The sequence below is a fragment of the Apteryx mantelli genome, chromosome 4 (assembly GCF_036417845.1).
Source record: "Apteryx mantelli isolate bAptMan1 chromosome 4, bAptMan1.hap1, whole genome shotgun sequence".
NCBI classification, from domain to species: domain Eukaryota; kingdom Metazoa; phylum Chordata; class Aves; order Apterygiformes; family Apterygidae; genus Apteryx; species Apteryx mantelli.
In genome coordinates, this window is record NC_089981.1 from 61,561,835 (window position 1) to 61,583,630 (window position 21,796).

General features: G+C 38.4%; 1 protein-coding gene across 3 annotated transcripts in view; it reads left to right on the plus strand.

Annotated features, from left to right (window-relative positions):
* PRORP (protein only RNase P catalytic subunit) overlaps positions 1-21,796 on the plus strand; it is a 59,032-nt gene that overhangs the window by 24,839 nt on the left and 12,397 nt on the right. For 2 of the 3 annotated variants that reach the window (XM_013940508.2, XM_013940509.2), the window contains exon 5: positions 1,443-1,550. The exons of the other annotated variant lie outside the window; for it this stretch is intronic. In XM_013940508.2, the coding sequence (XP_013795962.1) occupies positions 1,443-1,550 (108 nt within the window). The remainder of the gene's footprint in view (positions 1-1,442; positions 1,551-21,796) is intronic. 3 annotated transcript variants of the gene reach the window in all.

Here is a 21,796-nt window from a genome sequence, read left to right on the forward strand (position 1 = left end):
CTATGAAGCAGTAAAGATCACATAAAAGCCAATTGATTTTGGTGCTGCAGTGTCCTGTATTCATGGCAGTACACTTTTGACCAGCATAGCTCAGTTCGCTTGGAAATTGTACCAGAAATCTTAACATCTAAGTCAGTGAGGCAGTCTCGTCTCACTTGGTTTATACTCTTTGTGTAAATGACCCCTTTTTCTAGTATAATTTGTCATAAGCACTGTGGCTAAAGTTAGTGATCACTTTTTATTGCCTGACAGCAGTATATTTTTTTGGACAAATAAATTTTCTTTCACTGCTTCCTCTGACAAAGAATTGTATGTACCATACAGGCTTTTGTTGTGGTGGGAGGGGGGGCGGTGGGGATTGCCATTCGATAGACTTGTGTATTGCTGTATGGTTACATGGGAGACGGCAGGTTAGAAAAATCCTTCATGCACTTTGAGCATAGGTGTGAAATTTGCAATTGTTCTGAGTTCCTGTTGGAGTTCATTTATAGTCCTGGATGGAGAAACCTCTATTACCTGATCAAATAAGTATTACCTGTTGATAGAAAGGCATATTATGAAAGCAGGTCACTGCCCACCTAGATGGATTAGGGTTCCTATGCCTATTAAAAACAGCTGGAAGCAGGAAGTAGAGATCAAATGCAAGTGTCTGCTAGAAAACCCTAACAATTACAATTTTAATAGTCTGTTCTGCTCATATGGGGTCTCAGGCCTAAAGCAATTGTGGTTTCCCTTCTGTTGGAAAAGCTCGATGCATCTTGTTTGCCCGATCACCGCATCATGTTTATGACCTAGTAATAATGTTTGACTAGGCTTAAAGACTTGTGTATTTCTCACGGATGGAAGACTGCATTAATAAATGAATGTTTCTTTAAATATAGCACTATTATCCAGTGACTGGTATTTAAAGACTTCAGAATTCTTAGGGAATCTAAATATGATGCTTATTTTGCATTTGGAGATGTTAGAGTTGACAGCAGTGTCGCAGTCTCCTGGTAGGTAAGTTGCTCTCTCTTTTTTTTTTTTTTTTTTCCTTCTTCTTTTTAAAGACTGTTTTGCAGCTGCCATATAACAATGACTGCAGTATTTATCTTTATAAAAATGTGTAGTTCAGATGATAATTTCGAAAACCTGGATGACTGTAAAGTTGGGGGGGTGGTTGTTGCTGTGTTGTTTTTTTTTTTAATCTTGTAATAGAATCTCAAAATCATTTTGAAAATATCCACTGTAACATTTAAGGCTTTTAAGGATGCTTTCTTGTTGTTTTAGTAAATGTACAGGGGAAGATAAGAAATGTAACCAACAAATGAAAAGTGAGAGATTTAGGTTTTATTTCCTTTATAATAAGATTGAATGAAGTAAATGAAATCTGTTTCTGTTAAACTCAGCATATTCCTTCCCCCCACTCCCCTTTTAATTTCACTTTATTTTATTTTTTTCAGGAATTTGAAGCCTTTCAAACATTTGTGGAAGATCGCCTTCCATTTGATATTGTTATTGATGGTCTCAATGTTTCCCACATAAGACCCAGAAAGATGCAGTGTGAAAATGTAAGTGCTGGTTAAATATTCATTAAGAGTTTTGCATATACTTAGGCTGACTATAAAACAATTAGTTCCTCATTGTTACTTACTCTCTTGAGAAACTGATCAAACACTTTTGTAGCGCACATTACAGTGAAGCTCAAAGACTTATCTGGACTTTACAAATGAAAAATGATGGCTAGGAAAATGATCGTTCATATGCATTGACTGTATTAACAATATAAAATCATACTTGAATTTTCCCATCTAGGCAATGCTTATATTTACAGTTACATTATTGGTAATAACTATGCCAAAATAATGGATCAAAGGTGTCACTGTTCTCGAAATGAAAATCACTTCTTGCTGGAATAATATACTTATATACACTCGCAATGTTCATCATATATGTTGTTATAATGATGATTTTGGGGAACAGAATAAATTAGAATAAATTACTATGTAGGGAATTCAGTCTAATATAGTTAGGCTGGTAAGTTTTCTCCTTAGCATAACCCTTGAGTTAGTTCAAACCACATCCTGTGCAAGTTTTAACTTTATTTCACTTTCTATTGCCTTAAGCATTTGAGCCCTGTTCTTACAAGGGCAGCTCAGACTGACTTCAGTTCTTTCCACTTGGTGATTTTTAGTAGAATAATCCTGATTCTTTACTGATAACTATTTTTAAGAGTTCTTGGTACTCCCTTTTAGCATTCCATTAAGAAATGATTTAGAGGGTTTTTTGGTGTGTGCTTTTGGGGTTTTTTGTTCTTTGGTTTTGTTTTTTTGTCAAGCAAATATTAATTAAGTATGAGTAGCTGCTAACATGTCTTCCAAAGCTAGACTTTAAACTTTCAAACTCTTGAAAGTAAAACCAAGTTACAAATGAGCTTGATAATGAAGGAAGTAATTTACTTCTAGCAATTACAAGAAATACTTCTTTGTTTTAAGAACTACTTTAACGGTATTCCTAAGAGACAGCAGATACTTTCATATATGGAGATGAAAGCAGCTGAGGTATGGAGGTTAGATAAACTTGCTGAAAGATGTTTGTTTGTGAGCTGCAGTGAAGTTTCATGAGATACTGGCTCACGAAGGGGGTGCTTTCCTTAGTATGAAAATAGAAAAGGAAGTTTATAAGTTGTTTGCATGGGATCATGGAGGAAGTGTTGATTATCTGAGGAAAAATCCCAGGCAGTGTACAGTGGCACAATATTTTAAGAACTACAGAGACAGATTTATGCTGCCAAAGATGGGGAGGAGAAATGAACTGTTGATATGTTGACATCCTTCCTTGCACGGCTGTTCCAGTGTGGGAACTCTGAACAGGGTCATGAAAGTTCTGTAAAAGCTGGAGACAATAGAAAAAAGAGCCAGACCAGTTTTGCGGTGTAATTATAGCTGATTTCTTTTCAGAAATCTTACTAGGAGGTATTAGCATGTTCAGCAGCATAAACTGCCTTTGAGTTCCTTCTTAGCTTCTGCTGTGTTGGAAGGACTTTAGGATCCATGATGACGGAGCTCCAGAAGGGCAGTGTGGAGGCATCAGCCTTCCGTTTAGATGGTTTTGTATCAATACAGGTCAGATCTCTCATGGATTCCAGGTATTTATGGGTTGGGAGGATATGTCTGTTTTTCCTTCCTACACAGTAGACCAATAACTTGGGTTCACCCCATCTTACCTCCAGAGAAAGAGTCACTTAGCAAAAATTACTAGTTCTACAAGCTATGTTGTTATTAATTCGTATTGCATCTTGCCATGCACCAGAAATGTAAATCAATGAAGCTTCTGCCAGCTAGACCTTTGTAGCTCCTATCATCTGGATCCTGTTTTTGAGAGTGTTGAGCCATTAAGTGAGGTGGGCTGAACGTCCCCATTGCTTCTGCTGTTCTTTGTTACCTGTAGATGTTTACTGGCCAAGCCTTCTTCAGCATGGGAAGTGTATACTCACACTCTGAGCAACAGATTACTTCTTCACTTCTTCAGCCTCCTGAAAGAAATACTTTTCTAGGCATATGCACTACTAAATATTTTGTCCTGTATCGAGCTTCTGTATTCATTGAGATACTGTAATATTATTCTTTGTGGTAGATATATTTATACATGATCACAGTATTAACTACTCAGTTTACTGGTTTTATCCAGCTGGAAACATTGTTTAAATGCAAGATCATGCTGGAGGCTAATTAATCTTTTAACATGTCAGGGAAGGATTAGACCTCTGCTGTTATATCTGATACTTCTGGCAAGTGTATATTCTTGTTTTCTTATTCTGTTTTTCAAGACACTGCTTAAAAAAACAAACAAAAAAAACCAACAACCAAAACGAAAAGAACAAAGCACCCATTTTCTTCTGTCTCTGAACTTTTCCTTTCTGATGAGGGGAGGCCACAGGAATCTCTGCATGTGTAGATTTCCTGATTACTGTTGTTGCTGTCAAACAGTCCCCCACATGTGAACTCTGACGTCTCTGAACACTGTAGGCTGCCCTTTGAGCATAAATCCTGCCACAAAAGCATTCTCTTTGGATGGAGCCTGCCATCCTCACGGCAGAGGCAGCTGATGGAAAATGCAGAGTGGTAGGTCTGGGGCATTTACAGCCTGGCATATTAAATTATTCAAGATTCATAGAGAAACAAAGTGAAGAACTGAGAGGATGAAGAGGAGAAATAAATGCAAGTGAACTGGAGAAATTAGAGGCAGAATATGAAGGCTAGAAAAAGCTAACGGTGAAGGCTGCTGAAGTCAAACTGTCTCTCTAGGCGGAAACAGGCCTGTTTCGCAGAGGGGCTTGTTGTGACTTTACAGTGGCCTCTTCTGTTGGGCTTGAGAAATAACAATATAGGAGTAACACTTCCAACAACATGTGTTAAAAGCTGCCCTACCCTATGTGTTTTACTTGTCAAAAAGCTAAAGCATTTCAGGTTTCCACTGGGAGTCAGTCTTCACTGTTTCAAGGGTTCATTACTGAAGCTGTAACACCTGTTTGGAATACTGTTTTATAAGCTTTTTTGTTGCAGTCTGTTAGTATACAGTAATGGTTTAAACAGCAAATGAGTTTGTTGCTTTCCATTTATGACTGCAAGTGTTACTATGGGTGAACTGTCAGCTCTTTTGACCATGTCTCTTGTTTTGCCATTCTCTCTAAATCACATAAGCCACTGTTAAAAATCTGAGATGGTTAAGGTATATATGGCAATAATATGGTAATTTTAATGCATGCTAGTCTTTATTTAAACTTAACAGAAAATATTGTTCCACTTTGATTTAGCTTTAGGAACTGTAACCTTTTTGTTGAAGAAAAACTCTAGCTACTCTTAGTCATAAGAGAAGAAGCTACTCTTAGTCATAAAGAAGAAAACATTGATAAAAGATTACTCTCTTTTTTCAAACAGTCTGATGTCTGTGATTCCACTTAGGCATTCTTTAGGCACCTTGGGAAGTGGCTGGACTGTGTGGGTAAGGCAGGAGTACCCTGAGGGATGAGAAGGGAAGGAAAAAGAACAGAAGTGGAAGGAATGGTTGTTACTCACTTAATTCCAAAGTGTTCTGAAATTTTGGAAAACTATGTGACTTCAAGTAGCCCCAGGCAATTTCGGTCCTCACAGCCAGCACTTACTTAGCAGAGCATCATGAATCTTATTGACTTGGAAGACTTAAAAGAATATTCTTTGGTAATTTCTGTAGTATATGACACTTAATTACACTCCACTTTTTTGCTAGGTTAATTTCAAACTAATCTGTTTCCTGGTACAAGTCACTATGTGCTGCATCAATACTAAGCTTGACAAAAAGAGGAGGTAGCATGAGGGTGGGAACAAATGTTTTTGAGGGCTAGGGAATGGTGCAATCGTGTTTTGAAGGCACTTAGTGTCTATAATACTGTGACACCGGACATTAGTAAGCACTCGACCATTTGCTTCCTTAGTGTGTCATTTTAAATTAGATGTTAAAATTGATTCCCAATTAAAAGATATAGAAAGGAAATTATATCTGCTATATAATCCAGGCAGTAAAACAAACTCCCATAAAATGCGAAATTGAGTCTTGTCTTTTGCAATTTTTTGTGCATTATATTCTGCTTCTTTTTAAAGCTGCATCTAACACGTATTTGCCTCAATGAATCAGTCACTGTTTGTATTGCAAACATGGTAGTTTGTAAACTCGGCTCTCCTTGCAGTTTGACTAAGCAAAGTTGATTCAGGCTGTATCATGACCTCGAGCTAATCCTTCCCTCCAGAATATCTGATTATGTAGCTCCTGAGCCGGCACAATGACGTTTGGTGCTCCCTGTCCTCTGCTGCCGTAACTCCCTGCAGGCCTCCACATTTCACCTTGGGAAGGTCAAGAGAGGGAAATTCCAAAACAAGTTGCTGTAACACAAACTGTTACAGAATTCTTAAATGTATCTTTCCTGTTTATCAAAACTTTCTGTAGAAGTATTCCTTGGAAGTGAGGTGAATCTAAGTGTAAGTGAGGATGTCTGGGCTCTGGAGCGTCTTGCTTTGCTTATGGAAGTGAGTGAAGGACCTGGGATGTGTTGTTCTCTGGCTGTCCCTAGATTGTAAAGGGCCTCTGTGGGGGTGGGGGGAAGATGTAGGGGGAGGGGGAGATGTAGGGGTGTGGGGGGGCATAATCAGCAAGCACAATTTAGAGTAAAATAAAATAGAGTAAAATAATACGCTATTTTTAATTTCTATTGAGACCAGTCTATTGTGATTGAGGTATGCAGCTAGCTCATTTCTTAGCTGTGCCCAGCTGGTGTTAGGTGTAACTGAAACTATTTCAAATCTGTGTTGAGATGGATCAAAGCTAACTCACAATTCTCTTCTTCAAACAGCTTGACATCATACAGCTAGCTCAGCCCTAACTTTTTCCTCTCTAATCTCTCTATTAAACCTGAACTTTTGAAAGATTGATAAAATAGTTCCAAATTGAGTTCCTTAAGGCTGATACTGCACAGAGGAATAGTTTTTGCTCTTGGCTGATAGTTCAAAGTGGTTGCTCCCAAACTTAATCAGTGTTTCTATAAATGGAATGCACAAGTTCATATAATTCTCATGTAAATTATAGTAGGCCTGTACAACAGCCGACAAAGCCAGATCCCTGGCTTTTCCATCCCAGTCTGGTGGCAGCAGTTGGCATGCCACCTCCTACCACACATGTCCTACTGCACACCTCCTCGCACCTGCAGCAGTGGGCAGCCCTGCCAGCAAAGCCACCAAACCTGCCTTCCTGCACCTCTCATGGGCTGCCACAAAAAGTCAGGCTGTGACTACTGCTGTTGAGGGTGCCCTGTGACTGGCAGAAGGTAGGATATGCCTTGCAGCCATTCTCAGTTTCTTCCAGGGAAAAATCTTTTCCAAAGGAGGTTGCTATGTGGAGAGGGGAGCCACATTAAATTCTGCTTTTGACCAAATGAATTGTATGGTTATGAATATCATAGTAATCATGTGTGAACAGGTTATTGCATTTTGTATTTTCATGCGTTAATTATTTTTCAAGGGTATTTATTGGGAGGAGTCAAAGTTTGAAACTAACATTATAGTTTTAGCTATTTTAGTGGCTCTGTACTAGAGTTGTTCCTGGACTCCTGCCTATTTTAGCAGTATGGCAATGAGTAGGTAGAGGGTGGTCGCAGTCTTGAAGGGAAAGCTGGGAGTGGGAAGAAAATTTCATTAGAGTGGGGGGAAGGCAGAATGTAGGATGCTAGTCTACAGGAAGATGGTGGATGGTCTTGTTAAATTTTAGAAAAAGACAAACTCTGTGGCCACAGAATTGAAGAACCTTAGTGAATTATGCTTCGTAAATTCAGCCAGGAACCATTGTTTTGATTTGCCCTTTATTCACATTTTTCAAGACTCTTTCTGCAACTGTAAAGACAAAAATAATAGTCTTCAAATGGAGAAAGTTTAAAAAGGGGGGAGGAGGGGAGCAGAGCACTTATGAACTACCATTCTCTTGGGTTAGCAATTCCAGTCAATTTTGAGGCATAATTTTGTTTCTTTGAACTCTCTTCTCTTGTGTCTGTAAACACCCTGTGATTTAAAAAAAAAAAAAAAAAAAAAAAAAAGGGGGGGGGAAGGAAGTGTGTTGGAGCTTATATTATTTGGGGAAATAGTAAAATTTTTCTCTCCACTTCTGGGTTATTAAAAATTATCTGAGGCCAAAAAAATCACAAAGAAATTAACACCTGTGCATGCATGTATAGCTGACATGCATGTACAGATATGCTCAGGGCCTCCTATGGCAATTTTTCCCCTGTTCTCAGTGTATCCTTGTCTGTGCTACTTGCATACGAGAGATGAACTGGACAATTAGTGAGGCAGCAATACTTTATACAAAATATGAGCTCTAGTGTATAAGCCGTCCTGCAAAACAAACAGCTTTTAATAAATTTGACCCAAATCAAGTCATGCATGGAAAAAAATTTTTTTATTTGACTCATTTGGCAGCATTTGTGATTTGTTCAAGTACTTTACTGTCTTTAAATGAAGCAAGAATTAAGTAGATCTACGAGTCATTCTCTGTTCAGAGTCAATACATCCAACGAAGGTCTTGTCTGTCATTCTGTGACAGTTCATCAATTTTTTCTCCCGCTAACTTTGTCTTGCCACTCAACAAAGCAGTCAGGCATGTGCTTGTCCATTTGCTCCCAAGCTTTTCCATCTCTGTTTTCTATCTTCTAATGATAGTCCAAGTTTACATTTCCACTATAACTAAGCCTTTGCCCTATTGCTCAAGAACAGAAAGATTTCTGTTTTTGCGACATCTGAGTTGTTCTTTAGAACTGTGCTCTCGTTTCCTTTGTATATAGCGCAAATCATAAAGATTTTTGATGGTTTCACTGAAAATCACCTTCAGCCTCTATGTGACATGATCATTAGTCGATTTGCACACAGAATACCTCTCCTGACGTGCACACCCTATATTAGAAGAGGGGGAACTCAAGCACTAAGAGGTGCCTGTGAAGCTTCACCTCTTTTTAGTGTTGGAGATGTGAGACTGGAGCATTTGGTATTGCATTAATCTCTCATCGGTTCATTTCTGGGGTTTCTTGAATGTCTTAGCATATGGGTTTAGTCAATTTGTTCTCTTAACCCACATATGGGAGATAGATACTGATAAGCTGAAATCTCTTCCCTCCCTTTGCATATTGGGGCCATCCTAAAATAGAATACATCAAATTCAAAAAATTTGGTCACCAGATGCAGAGGAAGAACAAGGCTGTTAAGCTTCTTAGGAGAGGGGAAGGAGACAGACTCGTTGCCTCTGAAACCAAGGGGGAGGGCCTGGCCTCTTGGTCTTCACTCTCCTCACATTTCTCTTAAAAGGTCTGATAGTTTTAATTTGTGGCTAAAAGCAAAGCAAAAGGGCATTTAGTATGTTCTGCTTCATCTAATAATACATAGCACTGAAGGTCTGTGGGGCGTATGTCAGACAGTCTAGAAATATTCCTGCAGCTGGTAGGGCATCTGTGCTTCCACCGAGGAAGCGTGTGCGGTGACTGCCTACCTTGAGCAATGGAGTTTGCTCTTTCCACAAGACGTTACTCCTATATCCCTTCCTCCTTCTGCAGCATTGGGAGGGGGGAAGTAGGAGGTAATTAGGACTTATTAAGAAAGGAAATACAAAGTCACCCTGGTGCTACCTCAATACTGGGAAACTTAGTCAAAACTTTAATTTCCCAACAGTGTGAAACGCAGTGGGAAGCTGTCAGGGTTCCCTGACGAAATGAAATTCCTCAAGAGTGTGCTGTAAGTGACTCTTTTTCTTTTCAAAGGGAGCCAGTCTGACTTTGCATTTCCTGGTGAGAAGAATAAAGCAGCAGAAACTGAGCAGGTAAAAAGTCAGAGTATCAGGCATTTTGACAGCCTTCCAAAGTCAGAAACTTCCCGGTGTTGCCTGACCTAGTGTTTGCAGTCTCTTTGATTTAATCACATGGTTTTTATTCAGACTTACAGCCAATAAATGATCTGTATAGGCTTCTCTCTGGTATTTGTCATTTCAACCTTTGTATTTGGCAAGAGTAGTAAATCAAATGTTAAGATAAGTACAGAAGCACCTGAGCACTCCTTTTTATGAGGGGAATTGCATCATATCTTTCATAATGAGTTCTGTTATGTCATTAGGAAAGTAAGCTTGAAATTCAACAGAGCAGAATGAACGTGCCTTGATTCATGTCCAAGTGAACTTCAACTGTAGCAACAGTTCATTGTTGCTTGCTGTATAGTGTAGAGAAGTCCTAAAATCTGGGCAGTGAAGGTATCTCTTGAAATGAATGAGTTTCAGTCTTGCTGTTCTTCTCCCTTAGTCATAAACCAAAAGCCAAACTTTCTTTAGGCAGCCAGGCTGATTCACCTAATTAAGGAACTGTTGTCAGCGTGGCAGTAAGAGGCGCTGGGCCACAAAATCTGAAACTTTGTCTTTAGGGAAGGGAAATTCTCCATATTGAGAAGTGCTGTGAAGGTATGGGAAGCAGGCCAGAAAATGTAAAGGTTGGACTATTATAGGCCAATTCTGTGTAAGAATAAATGTTAGATTTGAGTATGAGAAACACTGGTTTTTGAGTTATCTTAAAGGTGATACAGATAAAATCCTTTGGACAGTGATTGCATTCATTCATGTACATCTGGATTTATTTAGATATTTTGAAAAGCAATCAATTTTTGGTTCACACTTGGCTTTTACATCTGGTATACTATTTTAGTTGAAGTGAGAAAAAGATACAAATATTTAGAAGCTGTTATCTTCAGGACAAAGGTACAATGAAACAGAAATCTAAATTGCATTTGTTTACAAAATTTTGAATTCCTACTTTTTTGCACAGCAGGTTATTCCCAGAGATTTGAGGATAGTGACATGCCAGTTAATGACCAGTGACCCATTAAGCTACACCTGTTTTCTTCTCTCTCCTGCATTCTGCTTGTAGTGCAAAAATGGAAGAGGCATATTTATGTATAGTTAACTAAATTCATTTAAATTGAGATTATAAAATGATTATAACTTGTAGTGAAGCTTAAAACCAAAGTTAAAGTAAACTTTGGGATTTTTTTTATCTTATAGAGAAGCCAAGTAGAATTGTCTGCAGCTTTTAATCTATATCTGTTAATAAACTGATTATTTCATGTTGTCTGGAACAAGGAAGTCATTTACTAACTCTTGTTTGAATGCAGAAGACTAGCTTCAGCAGATTAAGTTTCCTTGCTGTGAATATGATCACACTGGCGTTGTACTTAAAATCAATTCATAAGAATTCAAGTTTTGAACTTATTTTACTTATTAAGAGTATGTTCTATGTTTGTGTGGCTTATCCAAAAAAAAAAAAAAAGGGGGTGTAGGGGGGGAGACGGCAAAAAAGTAAAAATGAAGTAGTCCCTAGACTAATTCAGACTCTTATCTCTATCTTTGGTGTCAATCGAAATTAAACTGGATTAGATTAATGTTTAAGAAAGTGTGCTAATATAAAGGGAGAGATCTCTTTTATATTCAAATCCATATGCATACATATCTGTATGTGCTTTTATCTGTTTTAAACCTGCTGTCAGATAATGGTGCATGATGCCCCCTGCTTCTCGTGCTGAGAAATGATGAGTATTCCCTATTTGCACTTTCCTGCTAACTTGCCATTTTATAGACCTTCTAGAATAAGTACTATACTTTTTTTTTTTAATAAATCATCTGGAATAAAAAAAGATACACAACTGTGCAAGAGGGGGGCGTGTGTGTTTTGGGAGGTTGTTTGTTTGTTTTCAAACTATGCTACCTATGTTCCTTTCTTGGTAGGGTCTTTGCTTTCCCTGGATGTGTATAAGGGCTACAGTTGGGCTAAAGAGTAAGCCCCTGAAATGGGGCTCAGGAGAGCAGCATTTTATTCTGCAATTGTTAATCTCCTGTTTGACTGTGAGCAGCTCAGTCTGAAGTATTCTGATCTTGCAGGCTACTCGTAGTTAATTTGACTAGCCAAAGTGTTCTGTGGATTCCCTCCCCCCCCCCCGCCGCCTTTTTTTAATTGTTATTTCTCATGGAATCAAAATTCCTAACGGATTTTTTTTTCTTATTTAAGTGTAAGAGGTGAGTATAAGAGACCTTAATTAAAATTGAAAATTAATTGTACATCAGAGAGGTACCAGCAAGGTAGTGAGAGTTTGGGTGTGCTAGTGCTGTGACTTGCTGCAACGCTCAGTGGCTGGTACGAGGTGCGCAGCCACTGCAGTTAGATAGCAGCGGCGGCAGGGAACCCTGAACTGGCACCCTCCCTCTAACTCACCTCCCCGCCCCCTCCCGATGCAACTGAAACATGGGCTGGAATGGTACAAAACGTGAAATATCTGGAGGCCTTGCAACTGTGCCTGTTAATGGTTATAATCACTCCTGACTTACCCAGACAAAACATAATTAAGCTATTATCATACACAGTAGGAGTTGTAAATGACTTTGTTGCTAGGTATCATGTGAGGATCAGGAGTGATGCAGGAAGAATGCCAGTACTGAGAACAGAGTAAGAGAGCTACGGCTACCGCTGCTGCTGCTGTTCAGATTTTCAGAACCCCCCCACCCCCCCTCCACCACAAACTAATTTCTAGCACAAGCATTGCTAATCTGCATGTGTTCTTACTCTGTCATACAGAATGAACTCTCTAAAATATGGCGATTTCTTGGGACTGCTTCTAGGAGAAGTCTCAGCAACATGACTGAAACCGAAGTAAACTGCAAAGGAAGTCTAGAGTTACAGGGTCTCCTATCAGTGGGCCCTGTGTCTGCAGGGTTGCCTCATCTGTGCGTACAGCTAGCATTGCAGGTCCATGGCTACCGCTGCGGGGGCGATCCCTGTGTGTAGGCCATACCTATCCCCAGGGCTAAAGCAAGAGAACTTTGGCACTTGCAGAAACTCTCAAAACACTTTCCTTATTTATTGCATTACCTGATATCCCATGTTACTTACATGATTTTACAATTCTTTATCTTCTAGTTTTTTAGAAATTTTTATGCCTTTAGATTTGCTGACTTGCATTTTTCTCAATGATACAGAATGAACTGCAAGTGTAAAACTGTACATGTGTATTTACTTACTAGTAGTCAAGGTTCTATGACTCCATGGTACTAACTGCTGGATGGGGAACGAGGAGTTCTGTCATACTTCAAGAAAGATGCCTCCTCAAGATCTTAAAAATTAGTAGACTTGCTTTCATTGAAAGCCACTATATGAAGAAATACCCCTATGAAGCATTGCTTGCATTAGAAAGATACCTTTTTTGTTTGTATTGCCATCAAATAAAAATTCATATTCTCTATTCTAAAAATAATCTTCTCTAAACTTCCCAAAATTACATTTTAAGTCACTTCGAATGCTTAATCTCTGGTATTGTACTTATTGACCTGCCTCATATTATTAGGAAACCTGCTAGTCTACTTCTTAGTGAGGAAATTGTCTTTCAAATCACTAACATATTTCATATTAATCCTTACAAGTTACCTACTCTTTTTTCCTTTCTACTCAGAGATACCCACTTGCAATGCTGTTTCCCCCTGATTTATTATTCATCAGTCAGTTCTTTAACTGAGTAGTTGTTTTCAGACTTCTAACTGGAAATATGCATCAAAGTTATAATGAGTCAGGTGTGTCAGAAGCTAAAAAGTGTTGTCAAAATTATGTGAACATAGTCTATTTTCCAACTAATTCTACAGTTGTATTAACTGATACTATTGGCTTCTGATAAATTTTTGCACATCATGTGTCATATTTTCAACTTCTGCATTGTCCTATTCTCTCACAATTTTTCCTGTAGTGACTGCTAAAATGACCTGTGCTTTTGTCATTGTTTGTGATGATACCAACTTGTTTTTTTACATAAATTGGGAAATATTAGTCACTCTTATGTTTGTCCTCACCATTGTCCAGCATTCATTCATTCATTTGCTCACTTTTACATAGTAAGAGGGATGCAAGAGGGTAGTTATAGGACAGAACCAGACAGTGTTAATGATGTTAATTTACCCTGTGCATTTTTAGGACTAGTTATTAGGCTTGTCTAATGTTATTATAACTATACTGTTTTCAGCATCTGAAATCATTCATGTTTACCTGTGATATCCCTGTACAGTGTTGCACTGCACTGTGTAAATCTATTTATGCATCATGGCCCTAAGTCTCAATAGCTAAAGGAAGTAGTTTAAAATAAAAGAATTGAAGGCTTTTGACGTTGTCACTTGCCATTGCTACATACGTATCTTCATACCTTTGTGCCTTACAGAGTAAAAGGTTCCAGCTTTCTGTTGAATTGGAATCTCCACTGGGCTTTCAGATATATGAATGCTAGAGGATAGATTTCTTTTTTCCCATCTCACTCTGTTACTTCCACAAGCCCATTCACTCCCTGCCAGCCTAGCTAAAATAAGCAGTAATATGACAAATACAGAGTTTTAACACTTAACTGATAAACTCGGTTTCATTGGATGAAAACAAAATACTTCTGAAACTGAAAGCATTTCTTTCACTTGAGCACTGATGTTTGGTCCTGGGTGCTCCAGAGAGGGCCATGTGGCCATGCGTGTTCTTTCAACAGAAATGGACAACAGGAGCGAAAGATGCAACAAAATGCTTCAGATGTGCTGGTATAGTCAAATACAAGCAGTTGGAAACTGTGATGCTGAGTACCAAAATAGTGTTCCTTAGAAATGAGATCCTCTTATGAAATAGTTAGTGGATGGTTCTTATTTAGCTTCTGTTGTCTGAGCCTTTGTGGTGGTCGTTTTTTAACATTTTCAAGCTTATCTCTTTGACTGCAGGAGCAAAATATTATTAAGTAGAAAGACTATTGTATAACCACTTGTTCCCAGAAGGTGAAGCTTTCAGACAAATGCCGAATATCATACATAATTAATTTGTGAGAGCTGACAACATTATCAGTTTGTCAAATTGCAGTATCTTATCTCCTGAGTTAAAGAAAAATACTTAAGATAAATACTGGCCTGACCAGTGTTTAGCTTTTGAGTAGTGCAGAGTGTTATCAATAAATTTATATTAAAAGCATTGAAGTAAATTAGATCTTGTGAATTGTAGCTCTTTTGGGGGGCTTTCAGACCTTCACTGCCTAGGTTCTCCAGGCATAGATGTTGGCTGCAGTATTACTTGTAGTAAAATAGCGCAAGTTTGCAGAGTTGTACAACTGGGGTAGATAACTGTTAGGCAAAATAATGCTGACCCACAGTTTAGGTTCACTTGTGACGCAGTCTGTGTCAGATCACTGCTGTTTTGCAAGGAGAATATAGTACTTAGTGAGGTGTGCAGCCTTGATCCAAATGGGGCAGCTGAACCTCTGCAGTAGCAGCATGAGATTGGCAGTGTAGGGTGTACTGGTTGGTATGAAAGCCCCCTAAGTTTCCTCTAGCCTGGTAAAAGCCACTCATGCTTGTATCAATGGTAAGATTCTTTCTTTGATCCCTCCTTGCTGAAAGCTGTGGTCTGTTTTCCCCATGTAGGTAGCTGGTCTGCCTGTGGGGTGGGTGGGCCTGGCTCTGACCACCCAGCTGCGCCTCCACCTCAGACCTTTGTGTTTCAGTTTGCTTTTGCTAATTTTTGTCCCATTGAAGAGCATTTTATTTGTTCTTTGTCATATTAAACAACAGTTTTTCATCTTTATGACCTTCAGGGAGAATTGACCAGACCTTGAGTAGTGTTTGTTAATATATTTGTGTCAAGGACTGGAAAATTCTTGCCAGTGTATTCACAAAATGGGTACGAAATGCTACCTGTTTAAGTAAGAGAACATTAAGTATGTTACAGTTTTTTCCCAGGTGCAAAATTTCTAATGAACCAGTTATTTAAAGTAATTAGTTTTCCACTTTAGATAGTTATTAGATTTACAAGAAAATAAATTGGGTGCGGGGGGGGGGGCGGGGCAGAGAGGTGAATGTTCCTGGTCAGTTAATTTTTCAGGCATATTTCAAACAATTTCAGGATCTGTCAAGCCATATAAAAAAACAACAATTTTTTAATACTAGAACAATTTTTTGGAGGTAGTCTTTTATCTCTGAATGATAATCTGTAGCAGGCAACTGAAAAAAAGTACCAGTGAGAAACAGAACAAAAACAGTATGAAGATTTGTGTCATAAATGTCTGCTGCACGTTGTAGCCTGATTTTTTTTTTTTTTTTTGGGGGGGGGGGGGGGGACGACTGCAAGCAATCAGCTTACTGATGGGTTTGCTTGTTGTTCATGCCATTCTACCTGAACCATAAACCTGTTGACCTGTGAGTATGAAAATAGTCTATATTGTAAAGCTTTTGTGTAACTCAAGTTTATTAAAACCTTGGGTGTCTCTGTGGAAGCTCAGGTTTAATGTGCCTTGAACTGTCCTATGACAGCATCATGCCTGTGCCTGCAAAAACAGTGATCTCCCCAGCTGATGTGGCACCTTTCCACAAAGAATAAAAGTACCTTCTGGGACTTTTTTGAACCACGAAGTGGAGGGGGAGAAAACATCAGACTAGGTCATTGACGCTGTGCGGACATCTGTGTAGAACAGTAGTGAGAGCTAAAATACTGGTATATTTTAAACTGTCAGTTTCAGTCTTACAAAGCTGATTTTAGTCCTGCACCAAGTTATTTCTTATCTATGGAAAGGATCAGTCAAGCTTGTGCTTTCATTTTCGCAACATCGCCTACTCCCCCCCCTCCCTACCCTGAGGTCCTGCTCATGTTCTGGATTTTCAGTACTTAAATGTAACTTCTGACCCAAACTGTGAAAATCTAAGACTGGCACAAGATGCATCTAGTTCACAAATATTCCTTTCAAATAGCTAGCTTTTTACATTCTTTCTAGAATGAGAAATGATGGCAGTAATTCTCTTATGACCTTAAGTAGTTGTGTACAGCTGCTACAATAGTAGTAAAAGTGTGAGAATACCAGCATAATGCCAAAGAAAGACTGGATTTAGAGTGAAAGATGTCAGACCCCTAAAGCTCCAACTGTAATTGGGAAAATTCTTCCATTTACTGTCTGTGGCTCTGGTTAAAATTTCAATTCTGTAGCCTATATAAAAATAAGTAAAATCATATTCCTTCTCATTTTTATATAACTTGCTTCTTCATAAATATGAAGATGATGTATGCATAGTACTTGGTGCAACCATGCAATATGCAGTGAACAATAAGAAAATACTGTTCAAGAAACAGCAGCGCAGGCTGTGAAGAATTTAGGAATGAGAAGATGGTACTGATATATGGAAACACTTAGGTAACGCTTCCATGTGTCCTTTGAACTTTTGCATGCTTATTTTCCTACTGATATATACTTACAGAGGGACAGAATCGCCTAGTCCAGTTCCTTGTTGTGAAGGGTTGATATCAATAACTCTTTTTAATACTTTGTAAATCTCCAGGTTGTGGTACAAAATAGTAAGTGCACAAGAGAGGTCTGAGTGAAAAAAATTCTGTGTAAGATGCTCCATAAGTATTGTCAGAATCTTGGTGTTTATTCTTTGTTGCAAGAAAGGCGATGAGTTAGAGGAGAGATGATAAAAGTATACAACAGTTTTAGCTACATAGAAGAAGTATCTTGGGAGCTTCTGTTCTCCCTTCTACATGACGCAAGAAAAGAGGGCATTCAGGAAATTCAGAATTCATGAAAAGAAGCATATTTTAACACCAGTCCATAACTAAAATATAAAACTCATTGCTATTAGGACTGGACAGTAGTTAATGGGCAGTAGTTAATTCTAACTCTGGACTTTCTTAATTATAAAAAAGTTGGGGCTTTGGGGGGCAGGGAAGGGGACCCCTCATGCATTAGGTTTTAAGGCAGCCTAGATGACAGTTAGTATGGGAAACACCCAATCCCACATTTGTATACCACAGCATGTTCATACATTGTAAGAAAGCTTCTGGGATTTCTTGTGCCAGCTTATTTTCCTCACAAGTAGAGCCAGGCTGTGAATTAATTTCAAAAACCAATGTATGAAGGGCAAAAAAGAACAGAAATGAGGTGAGGTTTAAAAATTCAAATAAAAATAATAGAAGTATCTGGTACAAGTCATTTTTAAGAGGTAGGATACTGGCTTGAATGAACTTAAGGTTTCATCCAGAACAATAATTACTAGGTTCAATCATGCAACAAGTGTGGAAAACTAGTCGTATTTCTTTGATGTGTTGAGCCATATGGCTTGAGAAGAGGGTTAAAAGACATGCCACAAAGCAGAACTTATTTACATTTGGGAGGACTGTTGTGCAATGGTTTAGTAGTTCTACTTGTGCAGATTGACTTTCTGGATTTTATAATAAAACTTATAAAAAGAAGAAGGTGATTCAAATCTCTTGTTCTTTTATCACTGGAATTTCCCTTCTTTAGGTACAATTTGAGGAAAAAGTGTTTCATGTATTTATTTAATTTATGGTACTAGCATTTAACTCTGAGGAAAGTGTTTTTCAAGAAAGGGAAAATCTGAGAATGTTTATTATTATTATTGAAAACGCCTTTATTTCTGAAGAACTACTTTCTTGGGCAAGAGCATAGTATGTATTTAAAAACTTAAAATACGCAGGAGAGACATTTCGTCCCTAATATTTAAGAGTTGCATTCCAGCAAAATCATGCTTTCATTCCCAGAAAGACTTGAGTGACGCAGGTGCTCAATCTTATTTTCTGAGAAACTGTCCCTAACAGAGAGTAATTTTCATGAAGGGAAAAAAAAAAAGTCATCTAAAGCTGATCACATTTAGAATAGATGAACAAAGCTTATGAGACATGTTTTGTTTCATACCTACATCTTTTTATTGTAAGGTGTTTCTTCTGAAATTAGCATCTTGTATTCCAAAAATTACTGTCCAATAATAACAAGCCGCTGATGTATATATGAGTGTGTTTTGATTGCTTATGGAGTTGAGCAGTGTGTTTCATCTTCTTTTTCTAATAGAGGAATGTCTTTTGGCAAATACCTCATGAGTTCAAGTCATTTTCCATTTTTCAGTGGACTTGGCCCATTCTGTGCATCGTTCCTGATGTCTCCTGTTGTACTTCCTGCATTGAGCAGTTCAAAATTCAAGTTCTAGAAGAGCATTTTGCTCAGAAACGTAAAAACAAACTGTTTACACACACACAGGAATGCACACACACACACATATTACTCTCACAAATGAATAATGCCAGCAGAAGTCTTTGTGGTCACTATCATAAACCCAGTGTGAGGAAGTCAGTTAGATGGGGACATGTGATCATGGGCCACTTGGTTAGCCTTCCTGTCCCTCAAAATTGTGCAGCCATTGGAGAGGAGAAAGTACAGCCACAACAAAAACAAGAATGAATGTACGTCCCTTTAGCCATCTCAGATGGCCTAGTTCTGTAGTTCTCGCCCATGTTCTTTCCTTTTTCTACCGTAAGTCTTCTGGGAAGTAGAAAGTGCAGGCTAGGGAAGAGAGGTGCAGCTCTCTGAGTTGAAGTCAAGCAGCTTAGGACCCCATTTCACAGTGTTGTTTGTGATTGCTGACGCACGCATTGTGCATCTCTAAATTCCTGAAATCATAAAGGAGTTTCGCTTTACTCCACTTGTAGCAGAAGGGAAAAGTTGCTGTATTACTCATTTTTCACTGCGAATATGAATATTTCCCGGTTTCAATTGTTGCCTTTTCAAACTGCTGCTTTTGATTGCAATGTCATCCTCTTTCTTCCATTTTTGTTCCTGGTTTATAATTGCTGAGCCAACATCAATGGGTCTGCTTGCATGTTTAAACCAGCATTATAATTTTTTTTTAAGTGATTGGGAAAGAAGAGAGTATTGTACATGGTTAACAAATTGCTGTTTCTGTATCACCAGGAGACTAAAACTGTTGCTATATAACAGAATTTTTTTTTGGACTGAGAAACTTGGCTGGCACTGCAGTGACTTTCAAAATTCAACTTGCAAAAGTTCAGTTATGCAACTAAAGAATGTTCATGTGTCCATATGTTTCTTGAATTGTTGCAAGAGTCAGAAAGAATAGCCCATTCTTATCTTTTGCAAATTATAATATACAGCAATACCCCCACTCTCCATTTCCTTTTTAGCTGTCACTTCAGAGTTCTTCTCATTGATCATTTAATAACATGCTATGCTAGATATCATCATGACCTATTTTCTTTCCTTTATCATTGGTTGACCTTTATTCATCTGAGGAAGATGATGATGATGAAAACACTATAATTCAGAAAGAGAGGAATAAGAATGCTTGCACTAAATGATGTGCTGTGTATACAGTCTGAAATTAAATTCTGGAGATCTTTCAGTATTGTGATCCATTTTGAAAAGCCAGACTCCAGAAATCTAGCATCTCCTCTAGCTGATGATCCTGCTTCTGCCTCCCCATCCTTCATGTCATTTGTACTTTCCTTCTAGATTTCAATTGTGTGTATTTCTTCAATCCCTGCATGCATCCCCTCCTTGATTCTGTTAACTCTTGAAGGAAATCCTACTTCACTCTCTGTCAAATCTCTACTTGTCATGTCTTTTGGGAATAAAATATAGCAGGATATGGCTGTAATTAGACTAGATATTACCTTTTAAAATATTTATTTCAATGCCTTTTTTTTCTTATAGGCCTTGCTTTCTTTGTGGGGAAGGATAGGGACCTATCCTGATCTCCATATTGCATAGGAGAAATTCATTGCAGCTCTCCCCAAACTGAAGTCAATTTACGGAGATTTGGTTTGTATTTTTACTGTACTCTGGGTTGGCCAGTAGGATAAAGAACCAAGGTGGCTGGCTCTTCAAGTTTGGTTGAAATTGGATAATTTACCTAGAGTTCAGAATAGGTCAGGATATATCTCATAGCTTAATTACAAACATATTATTCCTGCATTCAGGACTGTTTCAGATACTATTTTGAACAGGTTCCACTTTCAGCTGAAATCAGGTAGAGTGGTAATTATAGATATCTCCATTACTGGCACAATATCCAGATATAATAAAAGATAAATAATGCTCTCTCTTCTGTACCTGAGCTGATTCTTTTTAAGGTTACTGTTATAATTCTACTTTACTCTTCACACTATCCAGGATTCAAGAAGGCTTGACCTTGGATTGAGTGCATGAAAAATTCTTGTAGTCGATTTTGATCTGGAACTAATATGTCTACATTCATCCAGTGCTGCACTTGAGCTAAGTCCTCCAGTGACTGGGAACACTGGAAGGTGCAATGTAGAGACACAAGGTGTCTTGGTACAGAATCAGTTTGGTCTTGGCAGTAAAAACATCCTCTGGATGCCTGTGAATACAAACTTTCTTTGCGAACAGCAGAGCTGTGCTTGGGCGTCACCTCATCTGAGCAAACAGAGGCTACAGCACCATCCTCAATCTATATGAAGTCAACTTATGTATCTTTGCTTCTGTGTAGTCTGCCTTTGATTAATAAAGAGTTAACTGTAAAGCCAAGAGCAAAAGCTGGCATCTAAAAGTGAACTGCCAATTTTAATGAACTGTGATAGGAATTTAAGGCATGTCTATACTGAACACATTCAGGAGAGGATAAATCAGTTCTAAGTGTGGAGTCAATGTGGACAGATTGGAACATGTTAAACATTGTGTGATTGCTGCTGTCACTGAGGTGTAAAGTGGTGTTGCTGGTAAGAGTTTTGCACGATACGTGTTGCATCCATCTAAATTGTCCTACCTGTAATGCAGGATACAAATACTCCCAACATTATTGGTTCTGCAGTATTGCAGAAATCCCCAATATTGTAATGCTTAATTCCCAAGAGTTAGCTGTTGGCTGTCTCAAAAGCAGTAAGGTAAACCATGCTGATTGAGCTTGTGGTTGTTATTTACTTATCCATTGCCACTTTTCCTTGTAAACAGCTCTCCCCTTGCTAGTCAGGGGCAGCATAATCTGTAGGAGCTTGAGAAATGTGTATGCTGCCTCTTCATGTGAATAAAGAGGATTTTCAGATTAATTTACACTTTCAGTAGCAATGATAGTGAATATAAAAGGAAGCTTCCATTGTGGCTGTTGCTGTAATAATGGTATTGAATTTGCTTCTGTGAAATTACCAGGTTCAGTGAGAAATTCCAACCTTTCCCTGTTGCAAGCGGCATCCTGCCTTCCCTTGGTAACTGGTTGTGCTGTGGGAAATAGTCTCATGCTTACTGTCAAGTCCCTCTGCTTCTGTGCGTGGCACTAAGGAACGGTCAGTTATTTGAGCTTCCTTGTCTACAAATAAGTAAAAGGAAACTAAAATTGCTGAAGCTAAAACTCAAATAAATGTGTTGATAGGGAGAACTGAATCTTTGCATAACCTCTGGGG